Source organism: Ambystoma mexicanum, chromosome 7p (genome assembly GCF_040938575.1).
Source record: "Ambystoma mexicanum isolate Mex_15411 chromosome 7p, UKY_AmexF1_1, whole genome shotgun sequence".
Classification (NCBI taxonomy): domain Eukaryota; kingdom Metazoa; phylum Chordata; class Amphibia; order Caudata; family Ambystomatidae; genus Ambystoma; species Ambystoma mexicanum.
In genome coordinates, this window is record NC_090939.1 from 670,242,309 (window position 1) to 670,268,114 (window position 25,806).

Consider the following 25,806-nt stretch of genomic DNA (forward strand, 5'->3'; position numbering starts at 1 on the left):
GCAAAGGAAGCAGTAAAAACAGGAGGAAAAGGAAGAGGTACCCGATAGTGGCATGACTACTCATGCAGAGTGGTGGGCAGGACGCCCGAAGAAGAGCGCTGAGACTACCACAACGGAAGTCTGAACGCCTTCCGAGCATCAGTGTCTGCAGACAAGGAATCGAGAATAGAAAACCAAATAACAGCAAAGAGAGCAAGAAGCAGTACCTGAGCAAGAGCTGAGCCCTTCAAACTTTCCCCGCATAAAGAGAGGTACCAGGGGAAATGGGTACAATGGGAGCACTCCACGGAATCATGATCTACGTGATGAAACTCCTCACAGTCCAAAGGACGAACAAATAACCAGAAAGTTGAATGATTGGAACTGTAAAAATCTAAATTCTGAGACATATACCGTTAAAGAGAAGATAAGGCTTGCAGCTGAACAGGATAAAAGAACAGTGAGCCTCAAAGAGGGTATGATTGGCAAAGTAAGCCTAAAAGGAAATATAATTTGAAAAGGCTAAGCAAAGACACTGTGGAGAGCATATATGTGGTGACAAGAGTGAAAAAATATTGTAAGGAGAAGTAATATAGAAAGCACAAGATCCAAGAGTTAGCTTGCAGAATTTACAAGAGTTGATATGAAAGACTATCAAAGGAGATTACACTAATAATCTCCAAAATAAGCATATAATCCAAAAGGAAACCTAGATGCAAAAGGACTATCCACAGTGAAGAGAAGACCAAAAAAGAAGAGACATGTTCTTGTCCTATTTAGTTTGGTTACAGTTAGTGGTAGGGTCAGATTGGGTTGTTTGGACGGAGGGACACTCATTTACAGACACTAAATGTAATCTGCCTGGCGCCAAATAATTCAGGGATTTTTACCTCACTTCTAGTCACTAACCAGAAGTGTCACATATGCACATATGTCATGCAAAAGGGATAGGGGGCCCACTGGAATTCTCTTGCCTATTAGTTACAGAGAGAAGGCCTAACACCCCATTTCAATATTATACCTCTCAATCAACTAAATCCCACTTTAATCTAACTCTCAGTCAAGCAGATCCAGTTAAAATTTTCTTCCACACGCCCAACTGCTCCAAGAACCTCCTGCCACTTCCTAAATGACTGGTCAGTAACTCTGACCACACATGCTCTGTTAACATTTTAGACCAAGCCCATCCAAACCACGAAAGTAGCACAAGAAAGAATTGGTCTGAATAGGTTTTCCACGGCATAGTATGTGGTGCAATCGTTCATAAACAAACTTTTAAAAAATACTTGGAAATATATACTTCTGAGGAAGGAACCCATGTACACACAATTTTGTTCAATTTTTGACTTGCAAACCACTGTGTACCTGTTTTATGTAGCAATAAGAACACGTGAAAAATATGCCCCCAGTGTTTCAAGTAGGTTTTAAAGGGGCCTTGTTAGATTAACAATAAATGATCGATCAAAAAAGTCTATCCTAGTACTTACCTTTCACTGTTGCATAAGCATGTCCATTCTTTATGATTTGTTCTACAAAGGATATTATCTGAGGAATATGGTCAGTCACTCGCATGTACACCGTAGGTCGAAGAACCTTCAGCAAAGGAGAAAAATAAATGAATCACTCTGCATGTTCAGTATGGTTTCCACCGCTTACTAGAATGCCCAAGTAAACTGCATCCAAGTCATGTTTATGTGAACATACTGTAATTTCTCAATGTTTTTAGAAGCAATGTACAACTCCAAATGTGGCATTTCAATTTAGTGTTTGCTCTTAGCTTACATTCCTGGATATTCTCTCGTGAAGTTAAACAAATGTAATCACATTCATTGCATTTAGAGAATAATTTCGGTAATTTATAAGGAATTGCAAACTTCTGGTGACATTTTTTAACTCTCATTAAAAGCAGATCGATCACCCTGTATTGTCCAACAACATGTATTTATTAATTTCAACCTTGAACTGATATTAATCCTACTTTTTGTTTAATACAACAACTCCATGATAGTGCTTTGCCTGTCACAAAGTTCTAAACAGACAGGTCATACTGTCAAATGTTGCATATATGGGACTGTCTTCTATGAAGAATACTATGGCTACTTCATGTTTGGCTGAAGGCAATGTAAAAAGAAATCAATGTGGAGAAAATAAGGAAAATGTCAATAAAGAGTAAAGTCTAATTGAACAGTTAACCATTCTTTAGACACTCTTATGAGTAGAGCAAAGAACCTACTATAACAATATTATTATATTTTGAATTATATAAATAGTTCTCTATAGGTACTTTAAACACATTAACCTCACTAACAAAGGTAAAAACATGAAAGTGTTTGGTCAATAAAAGTTAGAGCAAACATTTCTCACCCAAATGGCGGTCCGCGTGGTAGCATTAGATTCTTCATTATTCAGCTTGTCTGTGCAATTACAGAAGGGACACATTCCCTAACACCCACCACACCAACACTGCCAAAGCATCTTGAATCAACCAGCGACCGATACATTCAGAAATCTCCCTCCATTCTCTCAACTTCTCAAAACTGAGCAGATAGCACACAATGCTTCTTGTTTGTCAAATAAATGGCAGGACGTTACATTCGGGAGCCCAAAACTCCACGGGCCTGGAAGGAACAGCATCATCTCTTCCTGTGCGTTGATGATCTCTGAATACATTGACACTTTGCTGTAGGGTTTCCAACGCACTGTGCTCCCAACTCTCATGTCACATCTCAGTGGAAGTTCCCAATACACCAATCCTAAACTGTATGCTGTACCTGCAATAAGCTTCATGGTCTCATTATTCATCTTCAAACCCATCTGCAAAAACACCCTTAAGGTGTCCCAGTAAATTAACCCACACCTTAGTCACATCATTCTTCATCTTAATTAAATGGTACATGCTCATCGGTGCTACCATGCCCCTGGCCACAAACGCCTAGAATACATACCAAGCTTGCAGTAAAGTTCAGTTGTCCGGAGTGATTGTAGCTTTAACCTTTAGAATGATCAAATTATACTTTTCAATAACTATGAATTCCTTACCAAATAATAACAAATACTACATTTAAAAAATAAAGTAAAAAAACACAAAAACTGAACATTCAAATGTGGAACACCAGGTCACATAGTGGCAGGAACAGAATACTTTTCATGGTCAAGCAGTGCAGAACAACATACCCCACATTTGATTCTATGTAGTACATGGCCCGGCTTCCTCCTCAGAGGAGCACATTCTTACAAGTTCCATCAAGTATACATATATTGTATTATTATCCAGACAGATAGTTGAAGGGTTGGTGGGAGGGTGCTGTGAGTAGGACCACACAGAAGGCAAGAAGTAACAGAGTCTAAATAAAAGTACATGTATCATGAGCATACGTCATCGTGTGGGTAGAGTCCAAAGCACACAGATTACAAAACGGAAGAGAATAAAGCACTATTAGAGATGTTCAGTGAACACAGTTAAGAGACTTTCTGGTCGAAGCCTTCATTGCTCCCAGAGGTTCCTGCAGGATGCATGTCGAGTAGACCACATAGCAGTTCTGCACATTTTTCGAACATGAACCTTTCTAAAAAATAAAAAGACACACCCCACAGTTTGCAAAACACTGGAATAAGGCAACGTTGGCTAACAGAATTATAGAGTGTGATATCTACAGAGCAATGCAGAAAATAACTATAAGGGCTTTCAAGTTGAAGTTGGACCTTAATTTACGTCCAATTCCGCTGTTGGGGGTGCGATAATGAAAGGGGCACCTCACTAGACATGTCAAGTTTATTGGACAGAGGTATTACATAGGTTAGGCATAATAGCAAATAGAAGTATTACTAGACACCCTGTGCAGACAATTGTACTCATGAATGTTGTGAGGGGTCAGAAATGTGAGGCGCGCCACATTGTGACTTTTTTCAATAAATGTCATTTTATTAGAATATTAGGGTGGATGAACGCCTCACTATCCCTACCCTGACAAGGATTTCCCTAGTTAAAATAAACTAAAGGAAACAATCTAACAAAGGATGTCTGTCCCTCAAACAAACATAACAAATAAACAAGGAAATACATGGCAGTTCAAAACAATAATGATTGTGTTAATAAAGTAACCAAAGTCTCTTCACAACCTGGGCGAACTCCCCTTCTCCAGGTTTTAAATATGATTCCAATATAGTCTAGTGTCATTTCAACTCGTCAACAGAAAGTTCCAACATATAGATTAGAAGATTCTTCGTCTTCTCTGAACAGATTTTTAGTTCTATAATCGCAACAATGTTTATATTGGTCAGGACGATTTGCCACTTTAACAATTCCAGGAAATATAACTTCACTGTAACAGCCTTGCTTGGCTCTTCTTCCAGTAATACTTAAATAAACAAGGTCTTTGTCAGGACCACCTTGTAGAACGTCTCCAACTTCCACTTGGTCTGCTTCCTTGCCAGGACTACAATCGCCAAAGGTTTTCTATTCGGCTATACTCCCCTGCCCAAACAGCTTTTCAAAACAACAAGTGCTTTATATAGTCAATATCAACTGACAAGCAGTTACAACAGCTTCACAGCATTTAACAAATGACAGCTTCAAGATTTTCAGGGAATACAAGATTCACATTGATGCTTTTCAACACTTTTCTGTAAATGATATTTCTCTCCTTCTTGAAATTTGTTCCCAGAAGGGCAGCCTTTTTGGCAATCTTGTTTCCCCACTTCACAAACAACCAAAGACTGACGGGGATAGGGTCTCCTCTCTTTCCGCTGGTTTTGACAAGGTGTGAGCATCCCAACTTGTACCAGATGTTGTATATACCAGGGGCACTTATTTCCAGAGTTTGCATCCCTTGCATTAGCCCCCTTCTGCTGTTTGCCATATTGGCTGGATTGTGTTTGTCTCATTTCCAGCCTCTCTTGGCTTGGACAATGCTTACTGACATCAACTCTCAAAGTCCCCCCCACAGTTGGTTGGGTTTTCCACAAACTCACGCTTTCAAGATTACAGTCATTTGGCTTTTGAATAGTAAGTCTTTGCTGCTTTTCCCTAGCTAGATATGCAAAAATCACTTGCAAACCATTCTTACTCGAGTGCTGCCTCTGTTTTACAACTGTTTTGTATTCAAAACAAGCGTGGGAGTTATTTTCATTCACACGCGAGTGCTACTTAATAACAAAAATCAACTTTTATTCGGGCAACATCATGTAATACACTGGCAATATCTTAATCTTCTCAACAAGCTCCTTACACAGCTGGCTTAACAGGGTTCCTGATGTATAGAAAATAGTTGTCCTTTCGCCAAACAAAATGTGGACGCCTCTCCAGCAAGAGGTAGAAGACTACAGATAGTGGGCTCTGGATCTCTTCCTCCAAAAGTCTCATTCAGGATGTTCTCAATGTTCGCTCAGAATATAGATTAACTTGCTTGATTATATCACGTAGCAATTCGTTAAGTGCCACTGTATTCCTTGGAACTCTCAAGAAGGTGCGAACATCAGTTTGTCTTCCAACAAGATGTGGGCATTCCTCAATCAGGTAGTGGAAAACCAACCTTACTACTCTATGAACATTTCCATCAGATAGGGGCATTTGTGTTTTCTCCATAGTACTCAGGAAGCTGGAGAACCTGCTCTATTATGGCTGCAAGCAATCTCATCACGATTGGACCGTTTTTAGGATCTTGCAGGAAATTACGAACGTCAGTAGTTCTCCCCACCTACAAAGGGCATGAATGAAGAATGTAGAGAAAAATAGCAAGGCAGATCCAATGAACTTTGTCATTGGGTACCACCATGGGTGCCTCCAAAGAGAAAGTCTGTGAGAGTAATCTGGGAACTGTTCCCTTTTCCAGTCATCGAAAAAGAAATCCAAATCTGGTATTCTTTCCTTCCCGATCAAGACTTAATAATGTCTCAGTCCAACATTTAGCAAGCTCCTGTGGCTTAAGAACAAATAGCCTTCTTTCACTCCTTTTTTAGCAGCTTAAAAGAGTGTCCTGAAACAAGCCACAGTCCAATATATTTTTTGTCCGTCTTACTGGACAGTTTCTGCGTCCTCCTTCCTTGTCATGGATGCCTCCTGCTGATTGGGGTGGGGGTGAAGGGGGTTCTCCAGAGTGAATCTTTGTTTCCAAGAAATATTCAGGCATGTCTTCCTAGTACTTTCACTGCTGATTGTGTTACGTCCTCCACAATGAATGGCCCGTTAAAGCGTGGCTCATGCCACCTACGCGTAAAGATCCTGATCAGGATCTGATCACCGGGGAAACGTTTGGGAAGACTTAATTCTTCGGATCCGGTTGTTGAACTGTATCCATCTGTGTTCTGAGCGCCACACCCCTTGCATTGTAGCTGATCTGAAATGACAGATACTTGTAGTCATACATGTTAAATAAACACTTAACTCCTTTCCTAACAATTCTGCTGTCGTCTGGGCATCACTTCTAGTTCTAGATGGGTGTCCTCATCTGCCTCCCTGTCACTATTTCATGGGGCATAAGATAGTGGTCAGAACCTGGTTGATTTCTCAACGCATACAATGCCAGTGGTAGGCAATGCAACCATCCTTTGTACAAGGTAAGCTTCAATTTGGCTATTCTTTCTTTAAGCAAGACACTGAGTCTCACAGATCATGTTCACTTGCGGGTGATAAGCCGATGAAAACTTAAGCTTGTTGCTCAGTATAAAGCACATCTGTTCAAAGACTTCATTAACAAAATGAGAGCCATTATCTGATCTTAATACATATTCCCCATCTAGGAAACACTTCACGTACTAAACGTTTGCTGCGCAGGTGGAATCTGGATGTGTACATGGACCAGCTTCAATCCACCTTGAAAAAGGACATATTTCCAGTATCATATCTGTACCCATTACAGACTTGCAGCATGTCGCGTTGGTTGATGCTGAAGGGGACCATTAGGTCTTGGGATAACTCCTAACTGTACGCAGTGTGTGCCCAGCAGTAAACGTTTGACATACAATGCAGTTCACTACATAAAATGCAAAGTGTTCTAACAAATTCGGAGCAAACCAATCCTCTGCAATTGTTGCAGCAAGGCTCTCTCTAGTGACATGAGCAGGTGTTACGCTTACCTTGTCTCTGCGGGGGCGTTGGGTCACGGTTGGAACCCTCCCAGGGGTGAAATGAGTCCTTGGATGCGCTAGCCATGAACACCAGTGACCGTAGCAGGATTGTCTCAGGGTCGCGCACCTGCGTGAATACAAGAGGAATGTCGAGTGCTGATGGCTGGGACCTGCGCCCCTTTCCGTCCCTTCCCCCAGGACTGTACTCCGATAAGTGCACTGTGCTGGTTGGCTCACCTTTTAGTAGAGTCTGTGGGCACCCCATCCTGCTACTTCTGGCAGGGGCGCTTGATTCCCAAGGACCGAGTTCCTTCACTGGTCCTTTGCGGGCAGAAGTCCAGCCCTGATGCGACTACCTGGTTCTTTTGGTAAATAGTGCTCTGAATCTGGTCTATCTTCTTTTGCACATTGGTTTTCAGCCTTTCTTGCTTGGCTTTAGTAGGGTTAAGGTAAGTAATGTTCTTATTCTTGTCCGTCTTCTTTGCATGTTAATTTCCAGCTTTTCCTTACTTGGCGCTGTATTATTTGTCTTTCGCTATGTTTCACTTGCTTAATTCCCTAACAAGTGTCTGTTCTATTGTCCGTACCTTTGGTAATGCTGTTTTCACTTTCTTCCCCTGTGTAGGTGCTGAAAGCGGGTCCCTTGAGCTGCGAGAACAGATGCGGTGGCCGGAGCGATGGAGAAGCAGATCTGTGGTTGCTGGTAACAGGAGCGATGAAGGATTGGATCCACGATTGCAGGTAACAGGTGAGTTGCATTATGGCACTGCGCATGTGCTTTTAGCACTCCCAGTTGCCGCGATGCACTAACCTTGTCTAGTCTTTTTCGTTACAGCGATCGGACTCGCTGAAGACGACGACCCAGAAGAGATGATGGAGCGAAGAGTCGGAGGCAGGGCGAGTATTTCTCTGCAACTTCGAACGTCGGTAAGCGTCACGTTGCTTGAAAGCAAGTTAACACGAAGCGTTGGCTCCAAGGATGGGGCGGCTTATATAGTGGATCTCCTTAGCCACGACCATTAGCTTGTTCATCCTGCCACGCCTGGCCTCACCTTAGTCCCGGAATACATGAAACTGGCCCAAGAAGGGCACATTCAGTACCTTGAAAATAGAGGCCTGGAAAATAAGGGCCCAATGATGTTACTGCAACCCAACATCAATTCCCCACATGACCTTGGTGCCAGAGGCGCCAAGACAAAGTCCAGCCGGGCCCCCTGTGTATGTGTGTCCTGAAAGGACACAGATAAGTCACTCCTCGGTATGGTCCCATGGCACCCATCATGCAGGGCATCTGTGCATATGCCCCAGGGTGTGTGTCGTGACAGCAGGGTAGGGTAGCTGTTCCAACGCCAACCTAATAAGGCTACAGGCATCAGCAGTATACCAGTGCTCTCCTGTCACCACAATGATTGGGAAGGAGTTAAAGAATACCCCCTCCGCATCCACAGGTCTTTCTCATACTGCGGCGGTTCCCCATGAATTTCCATTAACTGAGTTTTAGACAGATTGTTATAACAATCAGTCACACTCACCATTACCACCATGCTTTCACTCACATCAAGCGTATCAAACTTCATAATATTTTCTGAAAATTGCTACACGTTTTGCTTCCTCGTCTCCAGCTCGATTTCCACAAGAGATGAAGTCTGCCCTTTAAGTGTGAGCTGCGCATTTAACTGTGACGGCTACTGGGAGTTGTAGTGCTTTACAAGGTCTATCCAATAAGGTGGCATGCTGCACTGGACTGCCGTACGCTCGGATTTAGCCCTTCCTTTTCCAATGTGCTAACCATGCATGTACCGTCAACGTCACGTAGGCGGAGTCACTGTACATGGTTACTTCCTGGTCAGCGTGATTCTCGAGCGCGCTAATCAGCGCCACTAATTCTGCAGCCTGTGCCGAAAAGTGAGACGGTAGTCTTGTACTTACCAATACTTCAAACTCCCCATTGGCTTTGTACTTCACCACAGCGGCACATGTATATCTCTGTCCATCATTTTGATCGATTCTAGAAGAACCGTCAAAGAGTATCTCCCCAGCTGCCAATGTATTTTCTTTCACTCTCGGGATCTCATCATAGAATTCCTCATAGTTCGAGCAATCATGTGCATGCTCATCTTCTGCTATTGGTTCCGCTATAAACATGGCACGGATCACTATTCTAATCGCTGGATTTGATATTACCACCTCGTAGGTAGAAGCCCTTTGAGAAGTCAACGTACCTTTCGGCTTTTCCAAAATGGCAAACAAAGCATGTTCAACAAATAACATCATGGAACATCCCATTACTATGCTCTAGCAGCCTTCTCAATGGCGAACGCGGTGGCTGCCAAAGATTGTTTGCAAGGAAAGTGATCCCTCATTACTGGGTCCAGAATCCCACTATAATATGCTCTGCGTGAGTACTGCCATCATAACTGTGCCATTCGTATATGCAAAAATAAGAATTCCTCAGCATAACTGGAAATCCCTAAAACTGGAGCTGTGCAAATTGCCTTTTTCAATTAATCAAACCCTTTTTCCATGTCCTCAGTTCAGACAATGTTTTCATGGGTTGCCTGTGCTTTTTTCAGAGCCTGTAAGAAGGGCCTTATATATGAACTGTAATCAAAGACCCCTGCTCTCACATAATTGCATAGTCCCAAAAATCTTTCCTTGTGCTTTATCGTATGTGGCTTTGCTGTTTTCAAAATAGCCTCAGCTCTCTCAGGAGTAACTTTCTTTCCTTCAAGAAAAATTAACTGACCTATGTACAATACTTCCTCTTGACAATACTGCAATTTCTCTTTATCTACTTTATATCCTTTCTCTGCAAAAATAATCATCAGCTGAACTGAGTCACGCCTGCACTCTTCCTCTGAGATGCTACAGACCAATATGTCATCTACGTATTGCAACACAAAACTTTGTAAATCGATACTGCTTAAGTCCATCTGCAAGACTATTGAAAACGATGGAGACTCACAGTGCCCCTGGTAATCTCGTACATTTCAACTTAGTCTGGCGAAACGTAAATCACGTTAGAACTTGTGAATCCTTATGCGACGGGATTGAGAAAAACACATTTTTCAAGCCAATCACCCTGAAATATCGTGCCTCAACAGAGATACTACATAAGATTGTCGCAGGATTAGGAACTAGAGGGAACTCAGCCTCCACAATCTGGTTAATCAGGGGTGTAAAGCCTGAATGAAATGCCACAAACCCCCTTAGATTTCTTAATAGGGTACACCGACGTATTACATGATGACTCTGATGTCACTAGGATACCTTGTTCCATCATGGCGAACATCGTCTTCAGAATACCTTTGTCTGCCTCTTGAGACATGGGATACTGTCGTGCTCGAGGTAAAATTGCTCCTGGTTTCAATGTAATCTTAACTTCTCCATCTCCTTTCAATAGGCCTACGTCATAAGGGCCCGTTGTCCATAATGAAGCCGACAACATTGCAATATCTTCATCGAAAAACTCAGGGCATTTCAACACCAGAATAATATTTCAAGGAACCGTGCATTTAATTGCTCTTACCCAATAAATAATACTCATTTCAAATACTACTACATCATCTGACGGATGGTCTCTGAATATATGTCCGTCAGTCAATCCATAACCTTCCCCAATGGCAATCATTGTACACCATTGTCTTCCTTCATAATCAGTTCCATCAAGCAAAGGCATTTCTCCCCGCACTATGGCTGCTTTAAATTTTAAGGGAAAGACTCATCCTCCCTCTTCATCCATAGGTATCTTTGGCCTGAATAAAAACTCATCAGGTATTCTTACAGTTTTACCCACTAAACCTGTTAGCCATGTTATCAAAATGGACAACCCATAATGAAAAACCTCTGGTTCAAGTGGTACTCCTCGGATGGCCATTTGTCCCGTGAATGCCATAATAAATTCACTCATGTTTAAATAATGCATTCCTGGCACTGAACATACTATGTCTTCATCAGTAAATGAAATCGTCATGTTCAATTTTGTAATTAAATATTGACCCAATATATTAACGGGCATCTGTCTTGAATATAATAATGGTACAGACATGTCACATTCTCCTATAGAAACGGGCAATTTTTCAGTAAAAGGAACTCTACTTGGAGCTGCTGTGAAACCTTGAGCATTCATGGCATTCCCAGATAATGTAAATTTTCCCTCTCGTATACATGAGCGTGTTGCCCCCGTGTCTACAAAAAAAAAAAAAAGATTTGCCTCCTATTTTGACGTCTGGGCGTCACTTATAGTATCGAACACATCACGTCTCCCAGTGAGCTGTCCTATTGTGGGTATATGCTTATTCCCGTACCTGTGAAAGGATTTCCTCCTTCGACAGTGACACCCCCTATCCTAGGAGTCATTAACTGTTCTGTGCTTGTGCCCTGCTGTATCTGCATGGGTGAATGCTGTGACTGCCCTTGCAGGGAAATTAATTGCCGTCGGCTGTGTTTGCAAACCCTGCTGCATTCTCGGCGCTTGTGTTTGCTGCACCATCTGATTTTGGGAGAACCCCTCTCCATTCTGTTGAGTGTATGCGGGTGGGTATGTAGTCCCCCCACCTCTTGGGAATTGCCCATTTTGCACAAACCCTTGGCTTCTACACATGCGTGCAAGGTATCCTGACATACCGCATGTCCAATATACAGGAGGTCTCCTAATTTGCCCTTCCTGCATGCCTTGACTATCATTCTGCGTGTTTTGAAACCCACCTTGGTTATTCTGGAAATGTCCCCGATTATTCTGGAAGCCTCTACCTCAAACGTCTCCCCTTCCCTGTGGTATATATCCATTATTACCTTGATTGAACTGCCTTTGGTTATTCACCAGTGGCATGCCTGCCGTTGGCTGTGATCTTGGCCCTTCTCTGCTAGTCCACATCGCCCCTTCTATGGCATATTTTGACTATTTTTTTCTGCACTAATTTTGCATCTTCGCCTTTCCTAGCATCATCTTTCTTTCAATTCTTCTCCTGTAATAATCTGCAATAATGCACGGTGGTCAGCTGCATTTCTGACAATGGCTTTGCTTCCATGCCCATAAATTTTTTTTTAGCTGCTTCTGTACTGGCTCTGGCAACCCTTGGCATAACATATGATAAAATACAGGTATAGATTTCCCCCAAGGCTCACAAGTTTCCAAAGGCCACTTCTCTTGGAAATTTTGAATGTGCATAAGAGGATCATCCCCTTCCTGCATCTTTTTCGTCATTACAGCTCCCATATCAGACGTGTCTGGATACAGCACTCTGAGCGCTTTCCAGACTGACGCTCTACAGTTATTAAATGGGGCTCCATCGTGAGCAGTGTTCTGCATAGTGACATTCGAGTATGCTGCTCTCGACCAAGCATCGTCTACTCTCTCCCCAAGGATAGCGGCTAGAAGACCTTTAATGTCTCGTATAGCTAACGTGTTTCCTCCTGTCATTTTTTCTAACTCATGTATCAATTTCCCAGTGCCAGAAGTTAAACTCGGAAGTTTGTACCTTAAATTGTCTTTATCCATCTGTGGTCATGGTATATATTTTGGCCTGGCTCCTCCTTTTTCTAACAAAGGAAACTGCGATATCCCAAACTCACACTCATCCCCCATCGTCTGTCTGTCCATAGCAGGGACAATGGTTCCGCACCACCTTCTTACTGGCAGCGATCTTAACCTGCTCACATACGGTGACGAGTGCCCCCTCTCACTATGGGACTGCCCTCTAGGTCGATCTAGTTGCACCAGAGATTCTGACGCCCTCGATTTGGCTAAATCTAGATCTGACCATCTCACTTTTTGTCCATCAGAAAACATCCCTCGGGACCACATGCGTTACCTCCCGACAGAAGGCTTCTCTGTCTCCGTCTGACATATCCTGTCCCCAACTTGTGTGGCTTCCTTCCTCTTCATCTCTATTCAGAGTTAGTCTATCTAAAGACAACTCTTTAGGCTCAAAACTACACAAGCCTCCCTCTCTGTCATATAAATGTGTACTCTTGAGTCAAAAGTTTTTCCCTTCCCTTTCAGTTCTTACTTAGTCCTCATATCATGATAGACTATCGATTGCATCCCCAATGCTTCTAGAGCCAAACTCATCCTCTAGATTTGCTCTAGACGGACCTTGCATTGATTCATGTGCATGCAAGAATTATGTCCTCCCATGCCACTACTGGATTAGGATCCATTAATTCTTTTTCTACATGCTCAATGTCGCATGCTCTCTCTGCCTTCTCTTTTGTTCTATTTCATCATCAAGCTCTCTTCATCTCCTTGCTTCTTCCCTCACCCTTTCTTCCTTTTTTCCATATCTCTTCTCTCATTTGCCCTTCGTTTTTCACTGTCTCTACGTCTTTGTATCCTTTTATCACTTCATTTTTGTAGTTCCTGTTCCTCTCTTTCTAGCCTTTCTCGTTCTTCGATAGCCCTCTGTCTTTCGTCATATTTCCTCCGTTCTTCTGCCCTTTCCTGCTTTTTCAGTTTTACCTCTTGATACAACTGTTCCCTTCTTTGTCTATCCTTCATTCTTGCCCCATCTTCTTTCAATCATTCCTCTCTGTCCCCATCTTTTTTGTACTGTTCGTCTCAATCTTCCTTTTGGCTAACTTCCTCAATGCTCAAGTTTGAGCAAAATCTGGCCACCCATCCATTCGTTCTCTATGAGCACTACCTCATCAGACTTATGTTTTTCTTCCTTCCATCTCTTTATTTCCCTTCCTATATCTAAGGATGTAATCGGTTGGTCACTTCTCTCCGTGTCCTTTCTCTCTTTGTCCCTCAGGACTTTAGAGATCACATCTCTTTCAGGAATTTTCTCTGTACCTGCGTCGCTACTATGCGCAGGGGACTCGTATGCCTTTCTGTACCTTGCCGCTGCCTTGAGTTCTCTTAATGGGTACACTCCATCTTTTATACTCTCTTAATGGGTACACTTCATCATCTTTTATACTATCGCCTTTTACTTCAGGCGCGGTGTGGGGAGTAGAAGGGTCCTCCCCCCCTCTTTGCATATGTTAAGTATCCAGTCTTCAGGAGGTGGCTCTTCTCTTTCCTCCTGGTACATTTTCCAGAGCTCTAAGCTCGCTAGCCTTTTGTCTAACTTTTTTCCTGTGTATGCTGCGTGCAAATATGTCATCATGTGTTGCAAAACTGCCTTTGAAAGTAATACCCTTGTGGCCATGGCATTAAACATCTTGCCTGCTGTGCCCTTAACCCATTCCGCACTGTACTGTTTAAGCTTAGGTGCGTGTTTTGGCAACTGTTTGCCTAAATGTATAAGTGGAGAAATATCCTCAATTTTGACTCATCACACTTGACTGTCACTACTCACCTTTACACTTTTCGCTTTTAAAAAAATAAGTTTTCAGAAAAATAATACAATATGAGTGTGCACCAATCGTAGCAGCTACAAACCCTTTACATCACGTTTTACTCCAATCTACTTATTCACTACACACCATCAATTCAATTTCAACAAATAAATAATGAACTCTTAAATCTCGTGTTTTCCTTTTCACGTCTCTTAATTCATCAATTATTTCTTCACCACATATATATCTATGCAATACATAAAACTAACAAACGAACAGGCATACTCGACCGGTCACATATATCTCAGTCTGCAACCCACAAGACTTAAACCTGCCCCTAAAAAAATACCCCGATTGGGATGTGAATTGTTCTCTTTAGACAAGTCTTTAAACAAGTCTGTGGCCTACGCCATAAGCTAATGGGACTCTAGATACGACTCCTCCTGTTACATGCTATGATGCAGGACACTGGACTTACTATACTGTGACGTTCCTCATCTCACAATTTCTCAATTGCTTGGCTCTTGTCCTCAAGTGAATTACTTAATAACTAGACGCTCATCGTCTCGAGTTGTTTACCCCAACCTCCATTCGTTACTTGTTTTCCCTCCATTCACTGCCCATTCACAATTTTGCCACCTCACTCAGTTTTACTCATCATTTGCTTTTTTGACTTCCGGCTCTGGGGATTGATGCCTCTTTATCAGCCGCTTCAACCTTCTGTCTGTTCAGCTTTCTGTAGAAGTCAGGAGGGGATTTCGCACAAACCGAGGGACCCGTCTCACCTACACTTGCAAGCCCTAGTTCAAAAACTGTTTTGGCTATCTACAGGGAGCTTCACGTCCTTTCAGCCGAATGGCAGAGGACATTCGATATTGCCGGGACCCCAAAGCTTACTTAGGTCGATGGGTCTTGAACCATCCTCTCTGCTACCACGTGAACCGCGACAGCCGACCCATCCCTTTAAGACGAGGTAGCAATTATTTGAGATGAATGGGGATGCAGAAGATACTCCAACATCAATAATCAAAACGACTCGGGAAGTTGGCAAAATTGATTGTTTTAATATCAATTATCTAAAACAGGGAGTAAAAGGGACATCAACGGATGTCTCATAGCATGGTCTCTCAATGCATTTAACAAAAAACATATTTATAGTAAAAACTCATCATTGATGATGATAACCTATGTATTTGCTATCGTCATCCTACGTGGCAAACTACATAAACGTAGTGGCAAATGTAATAGGCTGAAGGGATCATCTAGGTATACGTTCCATACTAGTCTAATAAGAAAGTGATAGGCTCCTTAACGTCAGGTGGGACTACTAAGCCCATCCTTCAAACAAGTCACTACGAACGTCACTAAATACACAATGTCCTATTGGTTATACAAACTATAGAGCTCTTAATCATTCCGGCCCCCTACAATTGGTTGGCACTCTACTTTGCCACCATGTTAGCAACACGCAGGCTGGACTTCCAAGTGCTAGTGAGCTGGTCATAACCATAGCTTCCCACCATTTAGCATATCATCTATCACCACCTCAGTGGTCTGCACGTCAATTAAGTCTTTGTAGTTAGCCTTGGAAATGTTCTTTGCTGTAGAGAATACAGGGAAGTAGAGGCACGCTCTGCGTGTCTGTGTAGCGTGGTTTGTCATGTTTGTCCAAGTTCACCCCTTCACGTGACTGAAGACGACAAATTTGAGCTCTGGTGCATTTAAAATACTTTAAAATACTATTTAATGAAGCTCTGACGTCTTCCTCGTTTTCTTCCATGCCTGTCCGCTAAGACCTTGGCTTCTTGGGGATGATCCAGCCTCGTCTTTCTAAGAATCACTTCTGACACACTGGAAAAGGCCTTCCCTTCTCTGGTCCAGCTCTACAATAACACATCGTGGAAACATCCATTCTTTACTTACTCCTATATAGGCATACGTTGGCGCATGCTGCAATCTATAGCCTCAAGAATACTTAATCTACTTGCATTTCTTTGCATCTGTACACATATAAAATGACTTAATATCTTGTTTCTGTAGCATACGTTTCTTCATCTCGAGCCCGAGATGTTGCTTATCCTTGATACTTTCTTGATGCCTTATAGAATATCTTCACTCTCTCGTCTCTGCATCTCTTCCATGTACATCAGTCTGGCTTTGTGGGACGTCACCAATCTGCTCTTTCATTTATTGGTCCTGCTTCTTCTGGGATTTCATTCAAGTGACCATCATACTGTCTCATATGCAAGTATGGCTTTCTTAATGGGAATCTTGCCTCGAGGATTTTCCTTGGTATCAGTATTTTCACTTGTACTGCACGTGTCTCAATCTCTGGTTCCCAACATATAGGCAATATGGGCGAGACTGTTGAGATGGGGGGACTTGGCTCCTTCTCTACAGACTTCTGGTTGGTTACACCGGACTGTATCCCATTCACCACTGAATGCTCCATTTACCCCTGCACAATCTCAGATCACCCTCCCGTCATCCTTGATATTAAGCAGATACAATCAGACAAGAGTCCCCAGCTTTGGAGAATGCCACCGGCCTTCCTACGGGATGCCGCAGTGGTAGATCCATTGAGGTTGGAGTTAGTGGAGTTTTTGTAAACGCAACAAGGGCACAGCTGTCATGACCCTCGCCCAAAACCCCCTCTGGCAAACCCATTGGCCAGGTGGAGTCAGGTCTCGAGCCTCTAGAGCCTGGCATCCTCTTCAAAAGCCCTCATAGGGCCAGTCCTGGCGCCTAAGGCGCCAGGCTCATACACCACGAACAAACAATGTGCTTGGGAACTACTCTATTGTATTGTCAGCCAACATGGAGGCATCCACATAGCTTGGTTCATAAGAACCAAGCTATGCAGTCTAGTGTTTTGGGTGTGGTAGCCTAGGGACTACTTTTCCTGGACTATTTTGTTGGGGCTATTTAAACCACACCGAGCAAGACAACACGCTTCGCGTTACTTTGCAGCTTGCAACGTGATGCTCACCGTGTCCAGCTATTCCCTCGAACCTCGGAGAAGCAGAACCTGCAAGGAGACAAAAAGGAACATCATTAGCAGCAGCATCTTACCTTCAGTCTTCATTTTTAAACACTTGCAGATACTGTGAACAGCTTCCTCGAATCTGCACGTCTCCCGGACAGAACGACCTGAAAGAGGAAGATAGAGGCAACATTAAAGAAAGCAGTAGAGACATTTACAAATTACGAACTGCTCAAAAGGCTTACCTGGCTGGTCGCCTCTCGGCTGGCACCACTCTGGACATTCCACTCGCGCTGAAGAACACCACGACCTACAAGGAAGGAAAACACAGGTTAGCAAAGGCAAGACTTCACAGCGCTGCGCATAGCGCTTACTTACCACATCATTGCGCTCTTAATGCACCAACATTTACCAGCGGAGCTCAACCAAGCCCGTTCGCCGCACTGAAGCTCCGCATACCTAAGGGAGAAAAAAGACATTTTAAACAAAGAAAGCCATGCAGGATAGCAACAAAACTAAAGAACAGCAATAAGACCTACCTGAACAATATCAAACGGGCCGGCGTCAGTGAAGTAACTGGACCGCACTCGCCCATGAAAGACAACGCACCCCTGCAAAGAAGGCAGGACGAAGAGCACGCCTAATTCTACCACAAGGTGAGGAGAGGGCACCAGAGGGACTGAAATCATACAGGGGTGGAGGGAGGATACTTACCCCAGTCGGTCAGTCTTGAACACAGTCCTCCTGTATTGTCAGGCAGAACCTTCCCCGCAGACCACATCAGGGCAAAGCTGAGAAGCATACCAGCGAGTAATCCCAGCTGGGTGGCGTCCCTGTGGATACCAGGTGAGCGTAACAGTGGGTTCTCTGTCCACAGTATAGGAAACCTTTAAGGCTTGGTTACGGGGTCAAATGATAACAAAATCTCATGGTTCCCTTCGTATTATCCATCACGACCTCCAGATGGTTGAATCCAGATTACACATGCTTGAAAACAGTTATGCCTTATCACCTGAGGAATCAACCCTGGCTCAAATTCACACGTAACTGGATACATTACACAAACTTGCTGACTGAGAAATTCTGTACGTTACTAAACCCTGTAGGTTGAGGAGATAAAGACAGTAAATCGCTAGCCGGACTGATCAGAGTTGAAAACCTTAGACAGCCAATTACCAGTATATGTGATTGACATGGGGAGGTGTGTGGGGGTGTAACTGCAATTAACGCTGTGTTTGCTGAATACTACTTATCATTGTATACCAAAATTGTCACTGTGTCCGAGTGTGTTCTCGCCAGTTATCTATCCGTGATCCAACTCTCTGTGGTGTCATCAGAGTCGAATGTTGCGCTGGAATCTCCCTTGACTATTGATGAAATAATATTTGCAATTAGAGGTCTATCCACTGGGAAGGCTCCCGGAACGGACCGGCTGGGGATTGACTTATACAAATGCTACACATTAGAGCTCGTCCCGAAACTCCTAGCACTGTGGAATGAAGCTCTTACAGCAGAGACCCCTCCCCCATAACTCTGAGAAGCTGTAATTCCTGATTTACTCAACCCCAACAGACCCCCACAGGAAGTCTCCTCATATCGCCCACTTTCTTTAATTAATTCAGATGCCAAAATATTTGCTAAAGTCATTGCAAACCGCATACTACCCTTTACGACTCATTTTGTACACTCCGATCAATCAGGGTTCATACCCACCATATCCACCTCCTTGAACATACATAGGCTGTTCGCCATTACAGCCCAATTAAATCCCAAGGCCAAAGTTGTGGCAGCATCATTAGTCACTGAGAAAGCGTTCAAAACGGTTTCATGACAATACACGTTCACCATTCGTGTTTTGGGTTTGGCTCACAATTCTTGAGTTACATTCAAATCCTCTACACTGATCCCAGTGCCATAGTCCAGACCAACCATACCCCTTCAACTAAATTCCCCCTGTGCAGGGGCACTCGACAGGAATGTCCCCTCTGCCCCTTATTATTTGCCCTCACAATTGAATTCCTAGCTGCACTAATTAGGTTCAAACATTCAAATAGGAGGTGTTTGCAACAATGGCCCCCCCACAATTGGTCTTGTTATATTCTCCACATACTCTGGCTAAAAAATAAATACCACTAAATCTGTGCTTGTTACCGCTCACACCCGCCACCTCACAACTAGGCGACTTGATGGGCTTCCGTTGGATCCCTGCATCTGTCTGCTATCTAGGTGTGGCTGTATCCATAGACCGCCAGCCACTGTATGCCGCGAACTATGAACCATACCTACATCAACTGAAAGCCAAACTTAAACTCTGGAATAACCTTCCAATATCAATTTCCGGGCAGATATTGTTAAACATGTTCGTATTACCTAAACTACTGTACCGGTTTAACAGCCTACCTATTTGTCTCGGGAGGGTTTTCTTTTCTAAATTACAATCTATGGCTTCCTCATTCATATGGAACAAAGGGACGACTAGAATGGGCTGGGTGAAAATGACCGAACAATAGGACACTGGTGGCCTCTCACCCCCGGATTTTGAACTATACTATCTGGCTGCTCAGGCCTAATATGCTGGGTGCTGGTTTTCTGACGAGCATGCTCACCTCAACGTGGAAAGTTATTCCGCCTACCCCACTGATCTCCGCTCTACCCTATTTACTGAACGCTATGTGGACTCTAGCTCCTTTGACCCAGTTAGGACCACAGTGAAAGCATGGGCCAGAATGTTTAAGAGACTTGCCATTGTTTCCCCCTAGAATGACATTTTCCTGGGATAGCCCCCACATATGACCGGTCCATTGAGAATGCTTGGGACCCTCAGACCCAGCCAACACTGGGGGATATGTTACCGGATGGGACGTTTGTGTCATTGGCTGACTTTATAGCTAAGTTGGGCCACAGACCCTCTCGATCCCTTCAGTACCACAGGATGAGATCAGCATTTCAGAGTCAATGGCCCTCCTTCCCAGAAGACCCAATAACTCACCCATTCATGTTTGTCGTCATGGTGCCCAAAGGGGTCTGCTGTGGAACCTCTAGACTGTACTAAATAATACAAACTCATACCCCATCGTGTAACTCCATGAAGGGTGTGTAGGAACCTGACTTGAGACTGTCTATTGATGAAATGCAGTGGACCAAATGCTGTCAACTTACCAAATCAGTGTCCGTCACCACAAGGCTGAGATTGAATAAATTCAAGATACTGAACCATTTACACCTCACTCCCGTGAAGTGTCGAAATTCTCTCCTGATGTATCACCTAGCTGCCCTAAGTGCCAGAGCGAATATGCAGACTCTTTCCATATGTATTGCCCTCTGATACTTTCATTCTAGGTGGAGTTGGCCAATACTGTGAATGACATCCTAGACATCCCCATTCCACTTGCTCCCATTAAATAACTACTGGGATACATCGTGAAGGCCCCCATAAGAACTCTTAGGCTGTTCAATCTAGCCTATGCTATGGCAAAAAGAAACATACTCAGATGCTGGAAATTTAAGACTGCACCTACTCTAAACTGCTGAATCAAAGACATGACACATGTAAATGAATGTGAAGAAGGCTTTATCAAATCTGTTTCACCCACAAGCGGACCGAAAACTTATTTGGCCACCTTTCAGAGCTTTTCTTGCAAAATTTGACCTTGTGACCCCCAAATGACAGTTAAGAATGATGTTGTATGATGAATGAATCCGAATCCCTCTATACTATAATGTGACATTTACATGTAATGTATTTATCAGATTTGGATTGTGCCCTATGCTATGACCGTCTTATAAATAAAGGTTTAAAAAAAAGAAATGATGATCTGGACTCGTTAAAAGTAGCTGAGGCAAAGAGAATAAAAAACAAATATCGTAACGGTGAAAATAAGACACATGCAGGGCATCAACGCAAAATGGCAGCGTATGATAAGGGCTATGAGCAGCAGGCACTCTAGATCCATGTGGAAAGTATTAAAGCTGGCCAGGGGTGAACCTGCACCCAGGGTACTAAACCCAAATGGGTTGGCCTCAGCGGTGCTGAAAGAGGACCGAGTGCTGTGGTCAAGAGACCTAGTCACACTATTCGGTAAAGTGTGTGAAACAGGCCGGGTCCCAGCATCATGGAGGCGATCTATTTTGGTACCTGTGTACAAAGCGGGTGATCGACTTCTCCTGGAAAATTATCGACTGTTGTCCCTATTAGACACCAGGGGTAAGGTAATTGCCTAATGCGTTCTGCAACAACTTCAAGCTTGGGTCACTCAGAGTAACATTCTTTACCCATTTCAAACCCAGTTCCGTCCTGGCTTTAGCACCACACAAAACCGATTATTGGATACTTTCATATCACATGCAAGTTCTGGGCTGAGCCCATCACTATATATAGTGTTTGACTTCAGGGCAGCGTTTGATCATCACGTGGACCGTAATGTTCTATGGTTGAAATTAAGGAAGATGGGTTGCCCACATTGGTTGTTTCAGAATATTAAAGCTATGCACTCTAATAGAACTGTCCAGATTCGATTGAATGACGAGGGCTTGATTTTCCTCCCAATAAGAACAAACAGAGGCGTGAAGCAAGGGTGCATGCTCGCGCCCCTACTTTTTTACCTGTACATCGCGGACCATCCTGCACGTCTGGCCATTAAGTCAAAATTTCCCCCAAAAGGTTGCACAGACTCTAGTGTCATCTATGCTCCATGTTGATGCTTTGGTTCTTTTTAACAAATTATTTACGGGAATGAAAGCAATGTTAGAGGAACTTGGTCACCATGCAGAGGAAACTGTGCTAACTATGAACTTGTCTAAAACAAGAAGTATGTTGGTTTCTCCAAAATGTATAAACAGACCTATGTTAAACACTACTTGGGGCACGATTGAATACACAGGTACCTAGGCCTTCAGATGTCAAATGGTCCGGTTTACAGGAATATAAAAAAGAGGATATAATAAGGAGAGCTAAACAGATAACTCTGTTGGTTAGAAGATTCGCAAATCAATATGCTGGGTTTTCCTTTGGGGGTACATTAGTCTTGTATCGACAATGGTTCTGCCCATCCATGCTGTATGGTTTGAAGGCACTTGGTTTAAAAGATGTGAGATGGCTTAATATTATAGATTTTTTTTGGCATACAGTTCTAGGCTTACCTAAGTCTACACCATTTGAGTATATTCGCCTCGAGCTGGGTCTTCTTTCCTTAAAGGCTCTGCTGTTGAAACGTAGAGGTGAATTATTTCTGAAAGCTAAAGCATCGGCAATGTGCCCCCTCCTAGGTATTATGGGAGCAAAATTTGGCGCAACAGATACACGTAAAGTGGGTAACTCTTATCATGTTGATGAGAGAGCTGTATGATACGTTGATATGGCTCCCAGATTGTGAACATTGTAAGCACTATCCTACACTTAGGAGGGCATTTAGCAGAAAGATTGGAAAATGGGATTGGGGGTTAAACTACGACCACATGACGAAGATACATAATTTTCCACAGGTATCGCAGGTGGTGCATAAATATATGAAATCTCAATCATATCTCCTGAAATGCCCAGCCCCAGGTGTGAGTAAATTTCGATTTCAACTACGGGCCAATCATTTGCCAGTACGGGCAACCTGTGGGATAAAATGGAAATTGCCCCTGATGAATTTTTTTGCAGAATCTGTCAGGTTCGGATCCGCAGTGAAACTGCAAAGTACCTTATTACTGAATGTCCGAAGTTAGGCCCCGTATATATGACATCTTGGGAAAAAGGACCCATAATTCCGAGTCTATTAAATTGCCGGAATTCTTGGCATTCTGTATTGACACTCCAATACAGCGCACATAGCCCTTTACAGGGTGTGGTTGCATGTAACGAAGTATATGGGGGGAAAATGGTCAATCATTTTAGGAAAAGTGGAGTTAAAATTTAGTGCGTGTTGTGGACAATTATAATTATAACTGTTACTATTAACACTTATTATTACAATGAATTAGGGGAATTCTAGAGAAGTATATTACAAGGTAACAACAATATGAATTAAAAGTTGTAATTAAATGAATTGAATGATGAAGTAGGAGTTTAAATGTTCTAAAATGTGTTAATTGTTTTCTAGGACATTGTCTGAAATTGTATGAATTTAATTATATGATATTAATGAAATGATGTTTGTTTTAGTTTGCATTGTAAGTTTCTTTTGAACTAAATACAGTGTAATAATAAATAAAAAGGGTAAATTTTTATTACACTTGCTGTTAATCATGAAACCAGCCAATTCTGCATTCCAAACAGTGCAAACAAATCTTTCATTTGCTGTAGAGATTGGGAAATCTGCACTCAAGGCTCTAAAAATCATGCACCAATGATCCAATGTTTTATTTTAAATATTGCTCTCCTACCGCTGAAAATACTTCAACTGATATCACGGATGTAGACAATGGACCAAAAAGACGAAGAACCCTAAATTGCTGATTTGCAGATTCAGTGGTATTTACCACAGTTGGACTATCTGGAAATGACAATGATTTTTCAATTTCGGAACAAGTACTAAGGAAACCACTGCAGCACATTCTTGACAGAGCAATTTCTGAAATGGAAACCAGATTCTTAAAGAAAAACACTAATGCTAATAGAAACCATTGCTGCTCTGGCTCCCTCAGCACCACATTTTCTGGATGTCATTGTATGTTCACCTCTTTTAGACCTAAAACAGATCAGCAAAACTGTTAGGAAAGATTTCCATTTCATGTGTAATTTTCCCTCCAGTTGTGTACCCCCCCCCCCACCCAACTTTGGAGCACAGCCTTCTGCTGCACTCCCCTGGGCTTTTCACTCACTTTTTATGGGGAATCGAGCATGCCCTTAAAGACAGTCAGTACTGGGATACTTTTTCCTTAGTCTTTGTCAACGTTGCAACTTTTCTGCAACATGTTGCAAGTGCACAAAGTACCTTACAGTACAGTGCACCTGGGTCTTCCTGTCATTTCCAAAGGCCCTAGGTAAGTGCAGATGTGCCTTGGACAGGGCTGGTGGCAGCTCATCTTTTCATGTATTGTTAACCCTTTCCTGCCAGGTAAACCGCAGTTACTGCATTTGGCAAGAATAGGTGGCCTGGCTCCAAAATTGCCATGCCACGAGGTTCTTTGTCCTGTCCTGTGGCCATCTTGCCCCTTCACGTTCCCCAGGTCGAGCCGACCTGTGTCAGTCCTTATTTGGACATGCATTCTCCCTTGAAATGCCAAACTCTCACAGGCTTCTGCATCGCTTGTGTGTGTGCTTCCAGGATGTGGGCTGGACTGTCTAGTTCTAATACACATCCTGGGAGCCAGAATCTGGTGTGCTATGAATGCCTGGGACCACTGTGGTCCATGATTGGTGCATGTATGGTATTCCTGTATGTGAGCAGATCTCCCATTGGGTCCTCTTCGTTTTGGCGCAAAGGAGATTTTGGATAAGAGAAGGCTCCAAACACCCATACCATGTTGATCTCTGGAGTTCTCACTGAACAAAGGATAGGATCCAAGTATCCTGAAACTAAGAAGCCGAGTCGAGGAACCGCTGGTGACCTGCTGGAAGGTTAGGCACCCTGAGCCCACTGTTGTCCCGTTTGACCCCTCTGCATCTGGTTGTCCTAGAAGGTCTGCAAAGACGCTTCAACCCATTGGAATAGTGGGACCAACTATTCTCAGCACTTTCATCAAAACCTGCAAGTAAGCCTTTCCGGAAGTGGCCCTAGGCCAACCAGTGGGCTGACCTGCTTGTGCAGGACCTTTGCCCTGATGCCGCCGCCATTTCGAGGAATCCCTTCGGATGGTACATCGCAAGCTCCGTGTTCACAGCACTCTCACACCGAATTTCGTACACTTGGCATTCCCAGGTCTGGAGTAAAGTGAATGTCCCTGAACCAGAGTATACATGGTTACCGTGTCACCCAGCCGTGGTGACGAACTTTGCAAGTTCGTTGCAGCTGTGGTCCTCTGCGCCCCCCTGAAGCCTGCCACAGTGGAAATGGCCTGATCCATCCACCAGGAGCAGAGAAATCGCCACTGTCCCGTTTGGAAATCAACGCTGTATCTTCATCGCTGAAAGCCACAGAGCCACGAGATTGCCGCATTTGAACCTCCAGCCGAAGTGGACTCCACTGCCGGAGTTTGGTCCGGAGTGCGCCGGTGGTCAATGAGTAATTACAACTCAAACCAGTGGCCCCTAGCGCATCCATCCATTTTTACACATGAGTAGCCCCTGAGGGCCCCTCTCCTTTCCACTGCTATTGCGAACTAGCGAACTCTGTAACCTGCTGTGCCCTGTTGGGGAGACCTTCCACAAATAGTGGGAACTTATTCTGCATCACCTCACCCACCTTCCTGAGCTGCTACAGACCCTTCAAGAGACCCCGTTTTGCCCATCTGCATTACCGCGTGCGCTAGCATTGCAAGTACATTTGAGCAATATGCTCCACTCTTCTTAGGGATTGGACTGCCTTTCAGTTAGGATTGGGTTTGATGCAGAAGGGCCTAAAGACTATTTG

At 43.4% G+C, this 25,806-nt stretch overlaps 1 protein-coding gene across 4 annotated transcripts in view; it reads right to left on the reverse strand.

Moving 5' to 3' along the window:
* Positions 1 to 25,806, reverse strand: part of CARS2 (cysteinyl-tRNA synthetase 2, mitochondrial) — a 1,341,930-nt gene that overhangs the window by 686,396 nt on the left and 629,728 nt on the right. For all 4 annotated transcript variants that reach the window (XM_069636755.1, XM_069636758.1, XM_069636756.1 and 1 more), the window contains one exon: positions 1,467 to 1,572. In XM_069636755.1, the coding sequence (XP_069492856.1) occupies positions 1,467 to 1,572 (106 nt within the window). The remainder of the gene's footprint in view (positions 1 to 1,466; positions 1,573 to 25,806) is intronic.